Source organism: Hirundo rustica, chromosome 8 (genome assembly GCF_015227805.2).
Source record: "Hirundo rustica isolate bHirRus1 chromosome 8, bHirRus1.pri.v3, whole genome shotgun sequence".
In the NCBI taxonomy this organism is placed as follows: Eukaryota; Metazoa; Chordata; class Aves; order Passeriformes; family Hirundinidae; genus Hirundo; species Hirundo rustica.
In genome coordinates, this window is record NC_053457.1 from 9,464,433 (window position 1) to 9,488,624 (window position 24,192).

General features: G+C 38.3%; 1 protein-coding gene across 1 annotated transcript in view; it reads left to right on the plus strand.

Annotated features, from left to right (window-relative positions):
- Positions 1 to 24,192, plus strand: part of PARG (poly(ADP-ribose) glycohydrolase) — a 60,726-nt gene that overhangs the window by 6,901 nt on the left and 29,633 nt on the right. Inside the window, 6 exon segments of the mRNA XM_040071208.2 lie at positions 694 to 880; positions 2,026 to 2,148; positions 2,857 to 2,940; positions 4,009 to 4,083; positions 19,229 to 19,321; positions 21,395 to 21,552. Of these exon segments, the coding sequence (XP_039927142.1) occupies positions 694 to 880; positions 2,026 to 2,148; positions 2,857 to 2,940; positions 4,009 to 4,083; positions 19,229 to 19,321; positions 21,395 to 21,552 (720 nt within the window).

Here is a 24,192-nt window from a genome sequence, read left to right on the forward strand (position 1 = left end):
TTTTGAGAGCAATTGTAGGGATGTTTTGGGTCTTTTGTTGATGCTTTTGGGTTTGGGTGGGGGGGGGGGTTGTTTGTTGTTGGCTCTATTCATAATTTGGGAGAGAGAAGGACTGGTGGTTACACTGCAGCAATGGAAACAGGAGCCCTGAGCATGACACAGGATTCTGCATGCCAGGTGATGTGGAAGGACCAAAGGATAATCTCTGCTCTGAAGACCTTGGATTTCAGTGGGAGCTGAGAAAGTGAATCTAAGGAGTGAACGGGAACAAAAGGACTCTGTATTTTGGTATAACATGCAATTCTTTGACTTGACTCAAGTCCTTCCAGCAGGGCAAGAGGGTAGTTTTGCACATCTCTACTGGGGCACTGTCCATGGCTAAAGAGATCGTGTTGGGAAGGATTCCTCTGCAGAGAACACCCTGCTCTGCTAACCCACTGCAGTTCTGTGAAGGGTTTTGTCAGCCTGTAGAGAGGAGTGTGTTTGGTAGATGTGTACTTGTGTGTCTTGGGGAGGGGAAGCTTGGTGGTGGTGGTGGGAGTTCTCCCCAAATAAAGCTTTGGCCTGAGGCCGCAGCAAAGGCTGGCAGATAAACTGACTGCTCATATTGTAATGCTGGGGTGAAAGTTTGTGTACTCGCCTGTCACTTTTCTCAGTGGAAATAAAGCATTTCAATGCATTGTGTTTTAACAGCAGGAAAGAAAAGTGTGAATTCAAACCCCAGAGGCCAGGAAGGAGGGTTGCTAAATACACCCCACCTCCTCTGCCAAGCAACAAGAAATGGTTTGGAACCCCGATTGAAGAGATGAGAAGGATGCCGGCGTGTGGGGCGCGCCTGCCTCACCTGCGGCCCTCAGCCAGCCACACCGTGACCGTCAGGGTACGGTACTGCACTGCATTGCCTCAAGTGTTCAATGTCGTGGAATGCCACGTGTTAGTCTGACATTCTGACATCCTGCTCGCCCTGTTTCTTGCCTTTCCTCGCAAGTGGATCCGGGCAACTGATCCTCCTGAAAATTGGTTATTCTGGTGCATAGAATTAGGATCTATGCACCAGATCCAGAAGGAACATGATAATGGTTTTGCTGCCTCTATCTTGTTAGGGGCAAGTAATTTTGTTTTGTGGGGGGGTTTTGAGTGCTTCCTTCACTGAGCTGTTGGGAATTTAAATATGTCTACAAGTAAAATTGGTACTTCCCACATTTTCATGCTATGTTGTCATTTTAATGTGATTCTGGTTTGGGTTCAAGACATACAAAAGGCTCAAGATAGTCAAGATATGGAAAAGACAAAGAATGAAGCAGAGTTTCTTGCAGTTTTACACTGCATTTTAGATCAAATCTGCTAAGTTTTCCTTTAATCCTTTGGAGTAGTATGCAATCCAGTTATTGTTGAAATAAAACATGACCAGAAAACTATGGGATGAATCCCAACTGGAAGAAAGGAACATTGAGTTTAAGTACATATTCTGAGAGACTTAGGACTGCTAGAGGGCTGAATAGCAAATTAAATCTTTAAGAATGTGGTGTTACTTTTTTTTTTTTTTTTTTTTTACTTTTCTGATGTTCTGTGGAGTAAGCTTGAGATACTGTTTTATCTATAATGATTCCTCATACCTTTCAGTGTTAGCTTTAAAAATACTATTTCTGCACATGACTATGGTTACATTTGTAACTACATTTTGAATATACTTGGATGAAAATACTAGATGCTTAAATGTAGATACTTAAATTGATAAATGAGGAAATCTTTAGCTGATGGTTGGATATGTAGTAATTGGATATATTACCTTTATTTGAGTGTGTTCAGGTGGCATTCTTTTCAACAGTATAATGTAAGATTAACAGAGGGATTTTTTTCTGAGTAGCTAGCTATCATGTGGTCAGTTTGTAGCTTTCCCCTTTCCAAAAAGAGTGGCTGTAGGTCAGAGCTTTTTAAACTGTATTTTTGCTTACTTTTTATTTCTTCCATTTAAGAACTTGAAAGTAGAGTGATTTTTTTTTTCCCCCCGTCTTTGTGTTACAGGTGGATCTTCTGAGGGAAGGAGAGGTACCTAAACCTTTTCCAACTCACTACAAAGATTTGTGGGACAACAAGCATGTTAAAATGCCCTGCTCAGAACAGAATTTATACCCTGTAGAGGATGAGGTAAGATTAAGTACTTACAGTTGTGTAATCAAATAAGTTTGTTTCTACATAGATGAGTTTTCAGTTGACTGCTTTTGCTCAATTGTCAGACTGACTATGGAATTAGAAAATCAAGTCTGAAAGACTGGATTTTGGGTCATGATGCTTCAGAGCAGAAGACTTTTTTTTTTCCCCCTGGTAATTGTTTTGCTTAGCCAATGATTTGATCATATATATATATATATGTATCTATACTTAGATGGAGTGTAAACTTGAACTCTTACCAACAATATATTTACTTATGTATTTATATGTTATGTATTTCGTGTGTGTGAAGCAATTTGAACAGATGTGAATGAATTTGTAAGCACAGTTTGGTTATAATGCTGTCAGGTTTTGCTGATAGTGAGCTGTTTCTGACCGTTGTTCTGCTAAAACAATTGCAGAGATTAGCCCTGTGTGCTTTGTTGGTCTGGTATTTCTTGTCACTGCTTGAGACTTACACATGCCCACTGAAATACTTCAGACTGGGGTGAATATAATCAGCAAGTGTGTCCTGTAGTAAAAACTCCACAATGATTATTGATACTTGACTCAGAAACAAAGAATTCTTATAGCCTCTATATAAATATACTGTCTTTTCACATACCAGTTTTACAGATGTGAGTAAATGTGTCTTTATGTTTTGAATAACTTAATTTAACTTTGTTTTGGGCTTTTACTTTAAAGAATGGAGATAGAACTGCTGGAAGTCGATGGGAACTAATCCAAACTGCCTTACTTAACAAATTTACCTGCTCACATGATTTGAAGGTAAGCCTGTCAGTTTGAAATCAAGTCTATATGCATATAAATACTTTCAGGCTGTCTGTATACTGACAGTGATTCTGGCTTGGTTCTGTTTGTTTAATGACTTAGAAAAATAAATTATGAAAAAGTCTCTGCTGTTCAAGGGACTTCCTAAAGAATGAAGGTTCTTAATGTGTACTAAGTGTTGCCAGTGAATTTATTCAAATTATTTAAATGAATTTCGCTTTTAAAGTCTACACAAGACTGTGTTTGTCCAGCAGTATGTACTAGTCTGTGATAAACATTGCGTGAGGGCTTTTTGTAGCCAGATGGTCGGGGATGCACAGGTGAGAGGGTTGGAAATAGAACTCTTTGCATCACTTCACTAAAATCACAGTTCAAGCTGCTGACAAAAATCTGTAGATTTTGGAGGCTAATGCTCTTTTGGTAACTCTTACAGTTATGTTGGCACAAAGTATTGATTTGGAGGAGCTTAGAGTTGCTATTATGTTTTGTTGGTGAAGAAGAATGTAATTTAGGTTATTTAGGCAGGGAAGGAGGAGGATGCAAAAGCCCTAAGTAAATTTTAAATGAACAAATGGAGCTTCCCCAGCAACTGAGAAGACTTCCCTTGATGTTATTTTGTTTGATGTTTTTTCCTTGTGATTTTTTTTAATGGTGGTGTTGTTGTAAATGGTCTATTTAATTTTGCTGAGGTTCTAATTCTTTAAGTTCCTAAGCTAGTACATCTTCTGCTATATTGCTTTTATACCTTGAATGCTTTTTATTGGTACTGTTAACAAGAGCGAGTGTTTATGTTGTTTGTTGGGAGATATGACTTGTGTTGTTTTATATTAGGAGAAAAAACCCCATAGAATAAAGCTTATTTATTGCTAAACCCAAAACAGTGTTCCGTATCAAGGATTTGCTTTATATTAATTGAGCAAATTAAGTGTTCTGGATTTTGATAGGCTCTGTGGCAGGCTTTAGCCACCAGATGGTGCTGTTCCTTCAACAAGGAAATTTCCTAAAATGTTTTTTCTGCCATTAATAATTATCTCTGAGCTCTGTTTTGTCGTGCTTCTTCCTTAGGAGGCCATATTGAGATACAACGTTGCTTATTCCAAGAAATGGGACTTCACAGCTCTTACTGACTTCTGTGAGAAGGTAAAACCAGTTGATTAAAATAGGAAGAAAAGTAATATAAAAGTGACTGTTTTGCCTATATGTCTCAATGCTTTTGGCTTTATTTCCATTTTCAAGAGTAAATGTTTCCAATTGTCAGATATCTAAGTGAGTAGCTATTTAGCTGATAACTTCAGCTGAAACAATAATTATACTTTATAAACGGTCTTAATTTTAAACTTTGTACATGTAATCTGGGTTCTTCAGTAATATCTAAGCTTCCTGAGGGTAAGGTGAGAAGTGCCCTTTTCCTGTTTTATGTTTTCCAGATTTATTAAGAAATTGTATTAATATTTCCCTTGTAATTTTTTTTTGTTTTTAAAACTGTTGGTCTTCTTTTCCTTTTTTGTAAAACTTTAATGTTATATATCAGTGGTGTTTGTATAGACAGTGCTGGTATCACAGGAAAATTTTGCTATTTGGTGAGGTGGTGAATTTAAACTGTAGAGCCTTTGAAAGACTAGGGTGGGTTTTATAGCTTTAAATATTAGGTATTAATATTTTCATGGGGAGGATGGAAAAGAGAAATGAATAGCAGATCTCAAATGCAAGTTGTAATGTACATCCTGGTTGACAGTCAGAAACTATGTTAATTAAAGCATAATGAAAGATTTAATAAGCTGCAGTAGAAATTGTATTTCTCTTCAGCACTTCAGAAGTACTTCTAAAACACATGTTCTTGTTTTCTTGGGAGGGGCTTGCTAAGCTCTACTAAGCCTCAGTGGAAACTAAATTTGATCTGAAGTGAATTTTGTTGGTTGTGTATGTGAATAGCTGTCTGCTTGGGCCATGTGATCAGAGGAGCTGTTCTGTTCTCTCTGGTGCCTGTCTCCATTGAATGTGGGGGCTGCTCTTCCACAGAATGAATTTTCTTTTGCATGCAGCACAGTCTTATTACTACTGACGAAAGGCACCTGGAAACATCCCGGTGGTATCATACTTGCAAGCCAGAGAGCTGCAGTGCTCCCCCATCTTGCAGCTGTAGTGCTCCCTGCTCTCATCTCGGGGGTTGCTGCCGTGGCTCCGTGGTGGAGCTGTGGACAGTCAGGCCCTGCTCCTGCTGACTGTCCTGCTAAGCAAAATGAGCTCGGCCTGTTTCGTGTGTTACTGGAGTGTACATGCTTAAATGAGAAGGTTTGAAAGTATGAGTGCTGTCCGGTTAAAAATCTGACTCAGGAACACACCAGATTTGCATCATGTTGCTACAAGCGCAACTGAGCTTGTCCTGATGTGCTCACACTGTACATTTGGGAATTTGGAAGCTCTGCGTGATTAGATTCAGAGATCATCAGCCAGAGAGCGTAAGTAATATCAGCTGTCTCCAGAGGAGAGGAACAGTAGGGAAATAAACTAGAGATCGGGCATCAATCTTCCATGAGGATGAAAAGGAAATTTCTGTATCCTGGGAATGATGATTTATTTGTGTGGTTTGCAGATGAAGGGAGGAGATGTGTTTCATACACAGATTTTCAACCGAGTTAAAAGAGTGTGCAGCAGTATTTTAAATAAGAAACTGTGAAGAGTTTATGACAGAGTCGCCCCTTCTAGGAGCAAAAGCAGGCCCTGGCTTGCTTTGTTGAATGTATTGAGTTTAGTGAACAGGACAGGTGGAAGGGATGGATGTTGCAGAGAAATACTTGAATTTTTGTATTTTAAAGGGATGTGTGAACTTTCCAAGTTTTGTAAATTAACAAGGCATCTGCTTTCAAAGAATACTTGCAGTCTAAGCGAGCAGCTCTTGTGTGAAAGTTGACATCCTCTGTGGAAATGACCTAAATATCCTGGCTGTAGTGAGTCGTAGTGCTTTTGAATTTATTGTATTTGTGAGTTAATGACTAAGGGCTTACCACTGGCCTGTGTATTTTCTTGTTTATCCCGTGATTTGAGGGTGCAGAGGAGCTGTTTCAGGTTTGCACAGCCAAGGCTGAGGAGGGTGGTTGAAAGGAAAGCTGGCCTGAGTAACGAGTCCAAAGGCTGATTCATTTGGCAGCAGCCCAACAGAAGGAGATGTGGTCACACATATATATTAAAAGAAAAAGATTAAAAAAGAGTCTGTGATTGTCAGATATGTATTTATATCATTGGGCACTATTGACTTTCAGTGCCTGCTTAACCAAGGATTTTGTAGTCTGATTTAGAAGGGAGCTGTGTAAATCTAGTGGTGTCTGTTTTGAGGATTATTCAGATGTTACTTCAATAGGTCTGTGCTTGTAAAGTGGCATTTGTTATTTTCTGATTATGGACACAGCTCACCTCATCTATTAATCTCTTAAACACTGTCATATCTGTCTTGCATTGGGCTTCCTATTTTAAGTAGTTCCTTGCAAGTTATACTATCAAAATATGCATTATTTTTAAACACTACTTTGTAAGATTCAAGTCAATTTTCTTATAATAACAAAAATTACCAGTTTATTTGGCTTAGGTTTATTTTCCCTTAAGATGAAAACACTCTCATCTTTCTTAATTAATAGGAAATAAGTATCTCATATGTGAGCCAAGATTTTTTTCTGGAACAACACAGCCTACAAGTTTTGGAGTTTGGTCAAAGTGTTTGGTCAGAAGAGGGAGCCCTCACACTTTTCAAAAGATTCTCTTGAATGCCAGTTAACATGTGGAAGTATAATTCCTGTTTGTATAGGGAAGTAAATTGGGAAGCTTGGATTCTTTTCTGTTTCCTTTTTACAATTTTGTAGAAGATAGAACTTGTTTATAGAATAATGTATGTAAAGATCTTGGTGGCTATTCACTTAATCTGACTATTTTGCTGTTCTCTGCTGAATTTCCACAGTGTTGTATTAATTTGTTTTGCCATCTGTCTGTTGATATTGGCATGCATGCTTAGGATTTTTTCAAGTTATTACTTAGTGGATGAAGGTTATTAGTGCTAATATTTTTCTTTGTACATGCAAAATTCTTGTCACTTGGAAGTCACCCTCGCGTCTGTTTTCCCAGAACTTAGAAGCCAGGAAAGAATAAGCAACAAACAGAAAAGGAAATGTGGTGAAACCACTATGGATGGAGCTGTATTGGAACCCACAGTGTGTTATAGATGAGCTTTATTTCTGGGAATGATGATGGGCTGGGTATTAATTGCATGCTTTTGCTCCGCAGTGCTATGTACTGTAGTAGTTTTTATTTTTCTTTCTTCTAGATTTGCCAATCCACTTCCAGGCAAAACCAAGTTATTTTTCTTTTTCTCAAGTACGTGGTATAAGGCTAGTTAGGTCATTCAAGGCTTATACCTTAGACTGATCTGTGATAGCAGCAACTTTACCTGAAGGGAAAAGTAGGGCTGTATCATTTAAGAGAATCACATGGTCTGCTGCTTTAGATTGGGCCTCCTTGTGCTGAACATACTTTGTTTTTATTATATTGCTTTAAAGTCTCTTAGAGCTTAAGCATAATTCTTGTCAATGAACTCTTGCTCTTATTGCTTGCATCTGTCCTGCCCTTTCAGGAACAGGGGAGTGTTTAAATCTGAAAATGGCATAGACAAAGGATTGAGTTTAGGTAAATTTGTGTGGCAAAGGCAATGATTGTCTCTGAGCTTCTGGGCAAGTGATTCTGAAAAATGGATCACAATGCGTCTTGCAGGTACAATACAGTGAATCCGTAACTGTATTTTGTTTGTCTGGAGTCTTTGATCATCTTGGTGGAAAGTTTCAGAAATGGAGAAGATACAGAGAGAGGAGTCAGGAATGATGCAAACGTATGTAATAGTTTCTATATGAGGAATATCTAAATAAGTTATGATCATTTCACTATTTCATCTTAGTTGTGGGACATGAGTAATGGGTATAACAGTGTTGGCCAAAAGAAACATAAGAGAGGGTGAAGAGGAGATGACTGTCCATTCTTCTAGTACAGCAGTTAAAGGACACCAGATGAGTTTTATTAGCATGTGTTTCAACACCAGACAAAAGTAATTATTGAGACACTGAATAGAGGGCTGTGGAAACTCTTGTCAGGGGAGCTAGAGGATGCTGTGGCCTTACACCAGGTTTTGAAGGAATTTGGAGAAATTGCTGTTAGAAAGATCTCATTGACACCCACAGAGATATTTTGGTGGACTCTGGGAATTTCTGATACTGATTACTGCAAATGAGGAGGTGCTGCTGATTACTTGTGCTCCTTGCTGTTAGACTTTTCTAGGAACCCTTTGCTGATATGCTTTCGTTGTACTGTTCTGTTGTACATGGAACTATTGTCCATTTTTACATTCTTATGGCTTGGCTGGATTGAAGCTGAGAGTTGACAAGTGGCCTTGTCATGCAGGGTCTGTTGTTCCATAGTGTGCAATATGAGATGTTGCTGACAGAAAGGTATAGCATCTATACAACAGACTTTTTTAAGAAGCAAAAATGCTAAAGGTCATTGACATTTTAAATGCTTGAATCACTCAAGGCACTTAGGTTTTCAAAATTTTCTTTTCCAGGCTTTCTTTAAACCCCTGGTGCTACTTGACTCAAGCAGGAATACTTAAAGGGGATATGCTATCACTGTCTCTACAGAGACACTCTCTGCTGTGTAATACTCAGTTCCCAACTGCTAGATTTGCTTCTAGTATAGAGAAAACAGTGTCTTTGTCTGCAGTGCCTGTGTGTGGATGCCCTGTGGTCTTTTTGTCTTTTGGGAAAGCTGTTTGAAGCCAGTCAGTCTGTTTAATGGCCAGTCATTGCGTGTTTGCTGTTGATTCCCATGTAAATTCAGCATTCAGGAAATGCTTTCTGTTATGAAAGAAACTGTATAACTTTTACCTTCGGATTATTCTATGAGATTGAAAGAAAAATTATAATGATGTCTACAAAGACCAGTCTCTTTCCTTCTTTATACTTAATTGCAGAGGAGAACCTTCAGCATAAGGGAAGAATTTACCAGACTTCTTTCTCTGTGCTCCTCTTTCTCCTTCTCCAGTCAAGCATGAGTTCACTGGTTTTAGCCTCAAAACTGACTGTTAGCAGTTGGGTTTTTTTGTGGTACAAATCTCAGCTTATTCTAAAACCTGATAAAAAGCCATATAGCAAGAAAATTAAATCACTTGTCAAACTGAAGGAGTATATTGCTATTTTTCTACACCCTTCAAAAATAGTTGTCTTAGAATTACAGCTGTAATTAGTTATACAAGATTAGAAAAGGAGTTCCATTCCTCACTTCTTTCCACCAAAACTTACATGATGGGTGCTACTGCATGCTGGATCCTTTCAGAAGTCCAGAACAGCTGACGTGGGAGATTTTGTTACCATCTGCTTTTACATGCAAGTCTCTATTTGTAAGATTTTAGAACTTCACTTAATGCCTTTTTAAAAATCCCCTTGGTGTAATTTAAAACCACATAAACTAAGTAATAAGATAAATATGTAAAGAAATTTATCTATAAATAGAACTTTTTCTATTTTCCACAAATACCACACATCCATGTTATATATGTTTTGGCCTTGCAAAAGTCTGGTTTCCTTTTCTTGCAAAATTGAAGTTAACTCTTGTACTAGAAATTGGTTTTTGTTTTCACTAATCCTTGCCATTTTAATTTTGGCCTAGCAGTATGTGCAGACACACTTTCTAAAATACCAGTTTTCTACTGCAGGTGTTGTGTGCAGATTCCAGAATATAAGAGAATATTCTGAAAGCAAGGAGTGTTGGAGCTTTTTACAAGGAGTCTTGTTAGTCAAGGCTTTGCACTTAAGAATAGTTAAAGTAAATAGAAGAACACTGTTGTATTTCACTGGAACACCTAGTACATGTGTGTTGCTGATTGTGGTGCAAATCTGTAAAACCTGGGATAACATCTGCAGAATGTTCTTAGTGCATTTTTTGGCCAAAATGTAATTTCTCATTTAAATGTATACTATTACCTAGCATGCTAGCATGTTTGGCCTGGACTTGATACTTTCAGAAAATGTCAGATACAAGGAACTGAGTTAAGACAGAGCATACTAAATGATAGAGAACTGAGCAAAACAATCAGACTTGCAAATATTGGCAGTGTGTCTGCTTCTTCTCTGAGAAGAATTGGTTGCATTTTGAGATAACTGAATAAAATCAGGAACTGTCTCATCAATGAAATACTCTACTTCAGTTGCAGTATTGCAGACAGCCACAGAATCACACAGCCTTTGTGGGTGTATAGTCTTATCTTTAATAACCTCAAAATTAATTTGAGAAAATTTTCAAATTACCTGGGTAATTTTGGAAATTATGGTTCCATTTTTTTTACTGTTTTTTCAAGCTTTCATCTAAAAAAAATTACTGTAGATGTAACATCTGAAGATGATGCAAATGCAGTGTAGTTTAACTGGGTTATGGTTGAGTTCTAGATTTTCATTCATTTGAAAAAGACCAAACACAGAGCGCTGCTACAGTTAAGTATGTGCATATCTTGGGAGATCTTTATGTTCTAATAAGGCTTCACCCCACTCCTGTCTCCTCGAAGGTCTTACGAACCATGACAGACTTTCCTGTTTGTTTTGTTGTTTGAATGACCTGCTGGAAAAAGTGATTGCTGTAATCAGTGAAACTGGAATAGAAGGAATTTTGAAGTACCAAATTGTTCTGGTGACTGAGTTTTTGATAAATCATTTTTATAATTGTCTGGACAGTACTAACAGACGTGAGCATTGTATAGAGATGTCAGCACTACAAATGTAGGCTTTTAAGCAAGAAACAGAATGTCCCGAGGCTGAAAATAGCCTATCCGTTGCTCCTTGTTGGATTTTACTTTAGTCCAGATGTTTTCAAGCAATTTTCATTACATCAGATTACCTTTTTAAAATCTAAACTGAAAAGGTCTTTTGAGTGTGCCATGAAGGGTTTTCTTTTCACAGCAGCAGAAAGGAATTTATTCCCATTTTGAACAAAAGGTGAGCTTTTCTGTGGTAGGGGGAATATGCATTTTGTACACATTCAAAAACATTAGAAACTAAGCATTGTAGAGAAAGAGCATTGAATTACAGGCTTATTCTTAGTTTTCTGTACTGTCTTGGCAGAACAGTTGAGTATTTTTAAGTGGTGTTTTGTAAGCACTGTTGCAATGACTGTGGAGATGGAATTATCAGGGAAGGGGTAGCTGCACATAGCAGGTGCACAGGTACAGTTCTCCTGTGTCCCAAGTGCTTGTGGATGGATACTCAATGCTTTAATAAAGATCTATGTAAAGACACATTCTGAGCAGCTCTTTCATAGTTTTTCACTGTACTGAGAACATTCCTGTTTGGAAAACAAAAGGAAAAAACCCTAGTAAATATAAAATTCTGTGTTAAAGGCTGCCTGCTGATATTTGCTTTGTTTTGTTTTGGGGTCAGAGGATTGTTGAATAGATTTCTTTATTTCCATTGAATTAGTTGTAAGTCATCATTTATCTGTGTTCCCCAAGACTAAGTCATCCCAAATGACTAAGACAAGCTTCTTTTTCTTGTGGTGGGGGCTTTCCTTAGCTGTTTAGTGCTTTTAGATTTTTTTTATTTTATTTTCATTATCATGTATTGAGCAGTTAGACTACAAAAGCCCCATGAAACAAACCCTGTTGCTCAAAGCTTTTTAGAGAAATGCTCACTGAAAAGGTGTACATGTAGGTAGGGAAGTGATAAAGAGGCATTGCCATTTTTTAGGATGACTATGAAGTATAAAGGAAGTGGATTGTAATTCTATTCCTGGGGTTTTTTTCTCCTTTTCATCTGAAAAACTGAATTTGCTTATATGGCTTCCTTGGAGAGTTTGTTACTGCTGCCATGCATTCTTTATAGAGCAGGTTTACAAAGGTGGGCAAGGTGTGTACCCTCAAGGTGGTCTGAGGGTCTTATTTGGCCAATAAATAATAATTACTGGTTATTTCTCTAATATTGGTCATTTGGAGACTATGTAATACTGACAGTCAAGCAAAAAATGATCCATAGATCAGTTAAAATCTTCAATGGTATATTTTTATGGTATAGTTTTATCTTTACTTGATCCTTTTTTTTTTTTTTTTCCCCTTTTGCCTCTGCTTGACTTCTTCGGTTTGGTTTGGTTTTTTTGGCATGTTAAAGAAAATACAGTTTTCATAAGGGTAGCAGCTGTGTTGTCTCGTGAGGCTCTTTGTGCCAAGGTTTCAAAAGTGGTTGCAGAATGTATTTAGTATCTGATAACTTTCAAGTTCTTCTACACTGTTTTAAAAAAGTGTTCTACAAATCAGAGCAGTAGTAAATATTTTTCCCCTATTACTGTATTCAGAGAGACAAAAATTTTGAATAAGCCTGGAAGCAGATCTCTTTCACTCATAATTTGTATCAGGCAGGTGAAAGGTACTTTATCTTTCCCTCATGTTACAGCTCTTCTGTAGAGACAAGGTTGTTGTCGTCTCCACTGCTCTGCTTCCCTAGAATAACTTAGAAGTACTTAGAAAGTTGTGTTTGACTTTTCATCCCAGGACTATGCCACTGCTTTGGAAATGGCTGTGATGCATCTGCCATGGCAGAATCACTCTGCAGGGGCATAGGGGTTGAAGCTATTGGTGGTCTAAAGGGTGGTGAAAATGATTGAGGTTAGATTTCCAGTTCCTTGGAAGTATAAACTGGGCTTCTAAAACTATAAAGAGGAGATTGAAAAATAAACACACGTTCTTCTCTCAGATTTTATTTAGAATGTTTAAAAGCTTTGAGAAGAAAGCAGTGGTTGTTAAGGATGATACACCTGAGAGATTATTCCAGGGTTGGATTGGCAGAAGATTGAATGAGCCTTTGGAGGGAAAAAAATTAAACAAAACCAAATTAACCTCTGCCTCGTGAGCTGTCTTCTTTTTTCCTTTCGAAGTGTCAGTTTGTGGTTTTGATAAATGTCAGAAGCATTCTTGTTCTCAAATAAGATTCTTCTCTGCATAATCCAGTGTTACGGTTTTTCTTCTTTCCTCCAAAGATTACTTTGTCCTTCCTTTTGTTTCTAATCAGACAAGTGCTCAATAAATGGGATGGATTTGACAGCTATGTGTGTTTCCTGCTGAATTAGTTTTGTAAGGGAACTGGAAGAGGCGGATGAGAGTGTTCTTTGCTGCAGTTTTGGAAATTCGTTGACATGATTAAATGGGAAATAGAATGCACACAACACCCCCCCCCCCCCCATTTTTTCTATGCTTCAGTCTTGTTAATATGTACAGTATATGACATTATGATGAGCCTGTTTTACAGAGGCATGAGTTACTGGGCTGCAGCCTGGTGTCTCTCTGGGTATGAGTATGCTGATGGTTGGTGCACAATGACTTTTAGGTAGAATTGATCTCCTCTCTGTTCAGAAAGAAGGGCTTTGTAGAGAGTGCTACTTAGTGAAGCTTGTTTTGGGAGTGTAATTTAAATAGATTAGTTTTTAAGTTCTTCAAATAACTTGTGTGGGCCTGTTTGTTGTTTGTGTGTTTGTTTGTTTAGTTGTTTTTCCCCAGCTGCTCCAAATAACAGATTGAGAAAGTTTGCTCGTAGGATTCAGTAATGTTTAAAGGCACCTGTGACAAGGATTAGAGGAAGAAAGGGAGTACAGATTGCCAGTCTGAGGTTGGTTACTTTGAGGTAAAAGACTTCAATGTCATAACGAGCAGCTTTGTTGTTTTATTGGCATTGCAGAGATCTAGTCACGGATTTAGACTTCACCCTTTTTAAGTGTTAAACAGTATGCAGAAAGCATGGGACTTCTGGATGAGACAGGAGAACAAGGAAATAAGTACAGTCTGCTCTGGAAGGAAGAGAAAATGAGAACAATGCAATAGAGGAGCAGCCACACGTTGTCATTGTTTGAGCACGCTCGGATGTTTAAGTGTCTCAAAATCGTGGAACCATTTACATTGATAAAGATCCTTAAGTTCATAGAATGCAACATTAACCCAGCACTGCCAAGTCTACCACTAAACCATGTCCCTAAGCACCACATCCACACATTTTTAAAATACCTCCAAGGATGGTATTTTCAGTTTTGACGTATTTAATGTGCCTCAAAATACCCTATTAAAATATAGAGATATTTTATTTGTGACAAATTGAAGATTGCAAAGAAGGAAAAATTAAAAAAAAAACTATTCCTGAAATTAGGAGAATGAACCTACTGTAAATAGAATACAGACCAGTTATTTGGCTTGTCCAATTATTTAGTTCAGCATTATCACCTGTAACCATACGATATCTTACATTAAAATAATTTGGAAACTTGTTACTGGAAAGTTCAGTGTAGTAACTGTAGATGGTTCAGAGCACTGACAGCATGAGGCATTATGGCAGCTGTGAAGGAAAAAGTCAGGTCAAAATCCATTAGAATTAGGAAATAAGAGACACACAGTCTGAAGGAAGCACTCTGGTTTTCCTCTTCATTCTTAAGAACATGATTCAAATCCTCCTTGTCCTGCCACAAAAGTTAATATGGGGATATAAAACCAAACAAATTGAAAGCATTAAGCCACTGCTGTCTTAGCATGCTGGCTGCCTGTTGGCATGATGGCTGTGCCTTCCCAGGTGATAGATGGAGCTGTCCCCATTTGTGTACCCTACGTGCAGTTTGTTTGCTTTGATGAGCTGTCAGATTTAGATTTAAACTCTCTACCATCACTATCATCCCGTGCTACCTCAGATCCTTCTTATTAGGCCTGTCAGGCGTATTTGGCTGCTGCCTTTTGGAGGACTGGTTTATAGTGACAAGGGGCCATCACTTACAGCCCTGTTTAGTCAGGCCTCTGCTGCAGGATAAATGTTCCTTTTGCTAAATTGCAATGCAGGTTTGGCCGAGAGCTCGTACCTCTGCTACGGCTCGCTGAGCCATTTGCATCTCAGGAATTGGAGCCCTAAGTCCTGTTCATTTAATCAGTGAAAATAGTGATGGAATTGCCAAATCACTTTGGTAAAAAGCGAGTCATGCTTTGCAACTGTGACTCCATATACTTTTCCCTCAGGGTATAATCTCTGCATGTATTTAATTCCTACATATTTTGCATGATTGGAGCACTGAATAAAGTCAACACTGTATTTATGTTTTTGTTTTAAATGCTGAAGGAAGCTGTGAAGGACAATAGTGCATAATAAGGAAAGGAGAAACTGATCAATCGTTTAAACCCAGAATTTCTGTGGTACTTAAATGAATTTTCCTTTATGAAAATTCGTTGGGAACCATTTCATATTTTAGAATTCCTAAAGTTATAAAACAAAAGTTAGTTCCTTTAAAAATGGAAACTCGGTCCTTTCTCTTAATGTTTCCAGACTTGTAGCCTTTAAAAAGTTGTACGCAATTAAAAGCACATTAATGAATTCATACAGACATTCCTGTACTAGCAGATTTACTTCCAAGTGAGGTGCCTGTTTTAACAACTTCATTCTGACTAGAACATTCCTGCTTTTTCAGTGAGAAGAGTTGCAACTGGGATCTGCCTTTGTAGCCCATTGACAAGGGTCGTGACTAATTCTTTCTCACTTACCACCCACCCTGCACACATCTAATAATACATGACGTTTTGGTAGGCTGCTCAGACTTACTACTGCATGGACAGACTACCCCCAACTCCAGTTTATTTCTTCTGTACAATCAGCAAGATGAAAGATCTCAGGAAATTGTCAGATGAACACGGGAACTGGTGAAATGTGGTGTGGGGAGATGTGTGTTTGAGTGGATGGACTAACACATCCCTCTTTCAGAGACATCCAATATGTAGAATGTGTAATGTCACTCTAAATATGCTGGATTTTACATCAGCCTGAGTCACTGCTTCCTGAAGAGAGTTGCCTTCTAAATAAATCTTCCCTCAGTCCTGTGACCCGGTGTTCCCTCTGCTGATGCTAGGTTCTCCAGGTTGGCATTTGCATCGTGGGGTGTCTGCCAGATGTAGCAGTGTTGTCAGCACTCCACGTCCTGGAATTCTTTTACTTTCCCTGATTGAGTGTTCCTTTTTTGCTGCTTTCAAAGCCTGAAAAGTCTGTCACTGGCTCTGTGTTGCACTCAGCATAGCTGAGAATATGCAGTGACAGTGGTGGGTCTACAAAGCCGCACCTGTGATGGTGTGCTGGGTGAGTGGTCAAAAGAGGCTGTGAGGGCCAAGCAGCCAGGGATTTGCAGGTGTTCTTTTTCATAGAACCCTCAAAGGAATGTTACCTGTGCAGGAAGAGTATATGGGCACACAGGATAAGCTTTAGTTATGTGGATGTGGCCATTTGATAGAGACCAATGCTGAGTGAGGCATTTCTTGACAAGGTCTGTGAACTCACAATGGTCATATATTTGAAGTTGTGGGGTCCACATGGCACCCAAAACTCTCTTAAAAATTCACTTCATTCACATATAAGAATAACCAGAAGTCAGAGAATGCTCTTGGGCCATAACACCTCTAAATGTTGACATTTTTCATTAGTGGAGATCTAGTAAAACTCATAGAAATACTATAGAAAAGAAAGCATACTCTGGTGCTTCATTAGGAACACATGAAGAAGGAGAAGTAGGATTTCAGAGCAGAAGAAGTGACCTTTATAGTTAAGTATTCTGCATCAGAGCTGAGCTGTGCAATTGCTGGCCTGCCTCTGTTTTGGGAAGAAATTGTCTCACACTATTATTGTGTTGTTTTCAAAGATGCATAAAGAAAAGGTTGAAGTCTTGACAGCTGTGACAAAGTCCGGTGCCATAATGTGTCACCAGCTAAGTGATACTGGATAGTCTGTGGCAGTCAGCAAAGCACAGCAGCCACTATTTATGTGTCAGCTTTAAAAGAGAGGAAGTGTTACCCGAAGGGAAGAGAATATCACAATTTGACAGCCTGGTAGACATCTGAGGTTAAATGTCAGTTTTTGAATGGCTCCGACTTAACGTATTCATTTTATGGGTTGAGATCTGAAATTCCAGACTTTGAATGCTCATTTGGTTACTTTATGGCACTTAAAAACATTGTGCCTAAAAACAGAGCAAAGTTTCCTGCTAGAGCAGATAATGTTAAAGGTTAGGTCACAGTTTTCAGGGTTTGACTTATGCTGTGTAAATATGTAGGTGCTTATGCCACCAGCAACAGGAGAGAGAGATGCATCTTGCTCATTTCCCATCCTAAAAATAAATTTACTTTCAGAGGTAACTTGCTTATTACTTGGATTCTTCCTCATATCAAATGATTTTCATGTTTCCTGGGCTTGCTGTTCTTTGTAAGTTCTTGTTTCATTTTAAAACTTTATATTAAACCCTCATTTTTATGCCTCCACAAGCAGCATATATAATGCATAGAAAGTAACTGTGTAAGTCTTGGTGTTGTTATATTTTCCCCTTTCCCCAAACAAAAGTTGTTTGTACTTTGAGCATTTGTTTGTGTTTTGGTTTTTAACTTCCCAAGTACTCTTATCCCTTTATATTACTTGGAGCAGGAGACAGCAGGGGCAAGACATTTCTATAGCTATTTTAATGATCTCAGAAGAGCTGAAATTGTTAGCCTTCAAACAATATTTTCACTGTCTATGAGGATCAGTGTGTCTTGAATCAGGGGCACCGTATTTCCCTCTACTCAAGAGAATTGCCAGTGTCTTTTTTGTATTCTGAAGTCTATGTGAAACTTTCTAATGAAATGTGAATTACAGAGCCCTGATAATGACTAAAAAGATCTCTTCCTGTGATTTCACAATTAACCTTAAGTGTTGTAGAATCTAAAGTTGATAATACCTTCATGCTGTTTCATCCATTCTGTCCACAACTGGTTTTGTGCAAAACTGGCAGCAAATCAATTTTTTAAGTTTTACTTGAAAATAATATTTTGTAGTTTTAAAGCCACCATTTCAGAATTTTGAGGATTTTAATCTAGAAACCGGTAGAAAGTAGTGGTCTCAAATACAGATTCCCTGGATGCAGGGGAAGGAGAGAGGCAGAAAACTGAGCTGTGACCTTTGTCTCCTGTAGTGCAAGTTGTGTGTTCTCTCTGCTTTTTGCCTTGAATGCAGCATGCAAATCTAAGAGCCACTCCCATCTGATGCCTGTATCCACAGATAACGGGGAAAACTTCCACAGCCTAGGAATGTCCCTTCAGCCTGTTCATTCAGCAGACTGTGAGAGTTCTGAGGCTTTTGTGCTGCTTCATGTATTGTAACTGTGCCACTTTATGTTGCATTTCTTTTTATAACCTCCTATCCTAGCTTTTCTTAGAAGAGCATTGCCCACCTTAAAGAAATTTTTGCATCTTTGAAAAACAGGTGTGTGATACATGAATAGGCACATGAGTGAGTTCATCTAAACTCTGGGTGTGGGGTGTTGGGCTCAGAACTGGCAGTTGCAACTGGAAGGGAGATCCTGGACTTGCTCTCAATAGATTGGCTTGATAGGCTTTGGCAGCTGAACACATCAACAATGGGCCACACAGTGTTGGGGGAACTGGGAACAGGACAGTAAAGGTTTGATGTGACTTGTTCTTGGGTACAAAAGCTTTGAGAAGCCTTGTGAACCATTGCTGTGCCCATTTGTTTTCAGTGTTGTCAATTCTGGGCTCCCCTTCTCCGAAGGTATGTTAGAAGAGAGGGTGAGGCAGCTGTAGTAGTCATTGTATCAGGTGTCCTGCAGGAAGAGACTGAAAAGATTGCAACTTCAGCATGTGGGGCCTGGCAGGCTGCTCCTGTTATGTTACAGTGCTGTAATTCTTGAGGGAACATGGTGGGGATGGATGGCAGAAAATGCCCAGGATTGTGTCCTCTTGCACAGGATTTCCTGGTGCTGCTGCAGAGGCACACTGATCTGAGCCAGGAGGGCATTTTTTCTGTCCTTAAAAGGAGGATGTCACAGGTACTTGTCTTCGACTATGACCTGAATATGAAAATTGAGTAGATCGTTCCAGTACTTCTGTGGTTAGGTAGTGGTTTTTCAGATGAAAATTTGGTTCATTGCCTTGGAAAGAGTAAAATGATAATTTATTCAAGCTTCCTTTAAAGGGCATTTGGTGACATGTCTTCTCAACTGCAGCTTTTAGAAGAGACTTGTTTCTGTATCTCAGTCAGTGGATTATTGCAAGGTAAATTCAGTGAGGCACTGTTGTGAAAATGTTACAGATTTGGCATGCATCTAAGAGGATGTGTTTTTTTTCCTCCTTTCTTTTACATGGGTCCTGTTTTCACAAACTTTTAATTCAGTCATTATTTCCGAGGTAAAAAGCTTTATTTTTTCCTTCTTTCTTTTTAAGGTTCTTGAAGATGCAGAGGCTCAACATCTGTTCCAGTCCATTCTTCCCGATATGGTCAAGCTGGCACTCTGTCTCCCTAGTATCTGCACCCAGGTAAGCAAACACAGCTAGCAGGTGATTTGTGGCAGAGCACTTCTCTGCAAACTGCAGCTGATGGCTAGGCTCACAACATCAGGGTCATGTTATGTTCCTCATAAAAGCTGTAATTTTTGTGTTGAAGGCAGATGTGACCTAGGGAGCAGAATGGACAATACACATCTGGAATTATGTAATAGAATGTAAAAAAAGTAACTCTCACTCTCGCAGCTTTAGCCTGAACTTCAATAACACTTGCCTTTCTATATGCTGCAGTTGCTTCTTGCATTTTTTAAATGAAATGACCACACAACAAATCAATTGAATAATCCAATTCAATTTTTTATTTCAATCCCATCTAATTTTTTATTTTACAATTTTTTAATCTTAGAAGTGGTATTTGCATAAAGCTTTAATTTACTTGGGAATATACTTTATTCTGTTTAGAGCACATATACAAACCTTAACTAATTCTATTTTAATGCCATGGGAATTAGTTCTATAAGGAGTAAAGCTGATAAAAGTGAGTAGGGCTGATCAAGTGGGGATGTATGATAGGTAACATATAAGTAGGGTGACAACAATTTGTGAACTCCTTTGTTACCATTTTCTAAATTGATTCTGTTGGGAATAAGCAGGAAAAATCTTTCCCTACTTTTTTATGCTGCAAGGGTCCTGAAGTGGGGACATAATTTCAAGCTATGAATATTTCTTACTCTTTTTTTGCTGGTAATTTGATGAGGGAAGTTGTTTGAAAATGCTATGAAGTTTCTGAACACAAGTCAAGCACAAGACTTGCAAGACTTTTAGAGATCACATACTGATAGGCAATGTCGATTGTGAAGATCTCTGTCAGACTCATTTTTTTGGTAAGACATAAAGATAAATTTGTTCCAATATAACACTATCCAAAATAATCTATTTTTATAGGTTTGTAGAACTTAGTAGAGTGAGCTTCTCAGGCTTTTTCCCCCCTCTAGCTGTGTGACTTCAGACATCATAATATAACTTGTTAATTAAATAGCCGGAAGACAGAATGAGATTCAGTGGATGTGAATGTAGTAGCTATAAGAATGAAGGAAAAGTTGTTTGTTTTCTGGAGTAAACAGGGCTGTGTATTCAACGGTCTAAATCAACAGCAGTTTCTGTATTCACAACTAAAAGGATGAAATGTAGCTGTACTGGAGCTGGGCTAATGATGATGACTGAGAATTTTGGAAGCAGATGGAAACTGTTCTCTTTCTCCTGTCAAGTGGGTTTTTTGTAATGGTTACTGGACTCAGCAGTCAGACTGATGTACCCCTGCCATGCTCCATATTATCACATAATTAGAAAACCAAAATACTATGAATGTTGTGAGCCAAAGCTCCAAATCAGAAGGGTAATGCCTGATAAAATGAAAGATGCATAATGCTTCAAGTTGGGGAGTTCTTTCTTCCCTATGCCTCTTTATTTCTTTTTATATTAAGGAAATTCTGACCAGAGTGAAATAAAACTTCAAACTGAAGACCAGAGTGAAGATGAGTTTTTTGATCAATCTGATTATAAAAGAATGAATAATTACACACTTTCTATAAATACCATCTTCGAGTAGGATGGAAAAAAAATTCAAAGCAAGTCATAAAGTTGTGATCTGTGGCATGATTTCCTCAATTCTTTACAAAGTTCAAAACATGGTTATTGTAGCTGAAAGCATTTCCTAAGGATTCTTAACTATATAGCTATTGAAAGTGGATTTTTATTGCAGTTTTTAACGTTGCCTGGGATTTGCAACATCCCATCTATTTTTTCCCCTCTGCATTCCTGATGGTTTTGTTTAAGTTGTGTTTTCCTGATCTTTTTATTATGGATTAGAAATCTGCAGTTCGCCAGGCAAGCCCTTTCTGAATTGTCTTGAATAAACTGTTCTTGACTTAACGGTGCTGCTGATTAAAGGCTTTACCAATGGCCTAAATTACCCTTGCTCTAATATAACAAATGTAATTTTGTGCTTCTGTTTTTTCTTTCAAAAAGGGTAAGCTAATTATTCTTCTCTCTCCTTCCCTCCTTTCTCCCCTGCCCCTTCCTCCCCCTCACTTCTTTTGTTGGTAGCCAATACCTCTGCTGAAACAAAAGATGAATCACTCCATCACAATGTCACAGGAGCAGATCGCCAGTTTTCTGGCCAATGCCTTCTTCTGTACTTTTCCACGTCGCAATGCGAAGATGAAGTCTGAGTATTCCAGTTATCCAGACATTAACTTCAACAGGTATGGCACTCAGCAGTAAATGAACCTGGTAACCCTGCCATGAAAATATTGTCCTTTAGGAGGGGAACTCATTTGTTTCGTGTTTCTGTCGTGAAACTAAATTCACTAGTTTGCTTTTTGCCTTTTTTTCCTATTACCTCTAAGGGACAAGAAAACTGCATCTGTGTAAGAAGGGATCTTGTGCACAGGAGGATATGATTAATATTCCAAATTTTCTTTTGTGCATGAACATGCACAGACACACTCTTGATCTGGCATGATTAGATTGATACAATTCCCTGCCTCCTCCTAAGCCAGTCATCTGCAAATGGTACAGTTTAGTTGTGCTTCAAGTGTTCTGTGTGTATTTAAATTAAAAGTTGGTGTTTCCCCTGCCATGCTTCTGTTGTCTCCGGTGTCATCAGTGGTGATCTGCACACTGATCAATAGATCAATAGGACTTCATTCTTCAGCATCCATACCATTATTTTAAGGCAGTTGTAGAGCTGCATGTTAAAATAAACCTTTTCTTTTTGCTGCAAGTTAGCCTAAGAGGGCCACAATAAGAATTTACTTAAAGATACTCCGACATCTAAGCAAACATTTATTCTTTTTTTCTTAGTGTTAACTTACTAACAGATTGATTAGAAATTTTTCTTCACATCTTTTTTTATAATTTAAATATGCCTATTTCAATTTTAAATGAGGGAAGTAGATGGAGACATTTTCTGCTGCAGAATATTATGGTTCACATGAACTTGTAGATTAGAAATACGAATTCATAGTTTTTTTGGTACTTCCATACACGTGTAGATCAACCTTAAGTTTATTAGGCTGAAGCTTGGATAGATTATTGATTTCGAGAACAGATGTCGTGCGTGTGCTCTGACAGCTGAGATGAAATAGAAAACCAGTGTTGCCTGTGATCCAGCACACTTGGGTGCATGTATTATAATGGCTGTATTACACTGGGCCTTCCCAGAATAAATCCAGGCATGCCAATGTGCTAATGATGGTTTTGGAGGCTGCTGCCTTTAAGAGCTATCACAGGTTTGTCCAGATTGTGTATTTCAGAGGAGAGACCAGGGTCACTGTCTTGGAGGTTATCCCAAGAGTGCAGTGGGTTACAGGAGAGGGGTGTGGGTAGGCGTTATTATGCCACACAATTCAATGTATTTTTCTACCAGTAGTTCCTAAGAACAAATAAATGAAAAGTACCACTGATGCAATAAAAATTAATGATGTTCAGAGCATTGAAAGAAGAGAGTGAAAAGTCTGGAAGGAGTTCTCTTTGACTGCACACTTCCAGATGTACTTTGTGGTATTTTTAAAGGACTTTAAGCTACTATTTTTTTGTTCTAATTTAAACATTTTATAAACCAAGCAGTTAAATTTTGCAAGTCGGACAATTTCTTACCAACTACAGAATAAAATTCTGTTAAATAACAGGATTAAATTCATATGCTCCTCTATGAGCATTGCAGAGCAGTGTAAGGTGATAGTATTGCAGTGCACTACTTGCGGTTGACTCAGGGCATAATATTGCAGACTACTTTTAAATAAAAATCCTTGGCAAATTATCAGGTGAATATTTTCTTGCTGTGGACTCAAAGAATGACCAGTATAAAGTATTAAGCATTCAGAATTTTCTGCTCTGTTCCAGTCAGTCCAGCACTGTTTTCTGACTTGGCTGCCGGGTGCTATCATAGTGAGGTCCCACAATGTTATTTAGAAGGGGAATAGAGCAGACAACCTGCAGGCTTCCTTCTGCATTATGAATGAGGCAGTGCTCAGCTTCAAGTCACATAGGCTAGAAAGCCATTTTTATTTGTGCAAGAGCAACAATATTGTTGCCAAACAATAAGAGAAGAGAAGGGAGGGCAATGTCCTCTGGTTATTGAGGATTAAAAGTGGCTCTTCCTCAGTATTTGCCAATTTATGCATTATTAGATAAGTACAGTTTCCTCTTCCATTCCATTTTTTTTACTTAACCATTTGTTGCACCAAATCCACACTCCTACACCCCCTGTATTTTGAATTTGATCATAAGCAGATTAGTGAAGTAGAATACAAGATGTGGCAGGCAGTGGATAAAATTTGAGAGAATGTGTCAGTGAGAGTGGGACCAGTAGGATAAAAGCAAAAGAGTTGTGGAGAGAGTACTAGAAGACTAGAGTTTTCTGCTTATATAACGTTAGTTAAAATCTAAAATGAGGGGGGAGAAGGATCTTAAGAAGTATCTTAAGTCTTTTTTCTGCCTGTCAACCCTGTATTTGCCTGCCCTGCAAAGTTACTTCTTTAGTAGCAAGGACATAGTAAACTGTCATGTTTTCAGCTATTATTTCAGCCTTGTAAAGATGACAGGATTTGGTTCACTGCAGTGTTTGTTTTCAGCTTTAAAACAAAAAGCTTTTTGGGAAGCTGGATGTACTCAAAAGGCAATAGGTAATGACTGAAGTTAAAACATCTGTGACTCTTTTTCCTGCTTATAAAAATGTTTTGATGTAAAGGCTTTGGAGGCTGCTGCTCTGTTCTGTCTGCTTAGGGATGGGCATAACAGATTGTTCACACACCAACCTTTTGTCCCCATAGTATTATGGTCTGTAGCTTTTTTCAGACTTAGTTCTTGCCTCAGCATAATTCATTTGCTACATGACTATG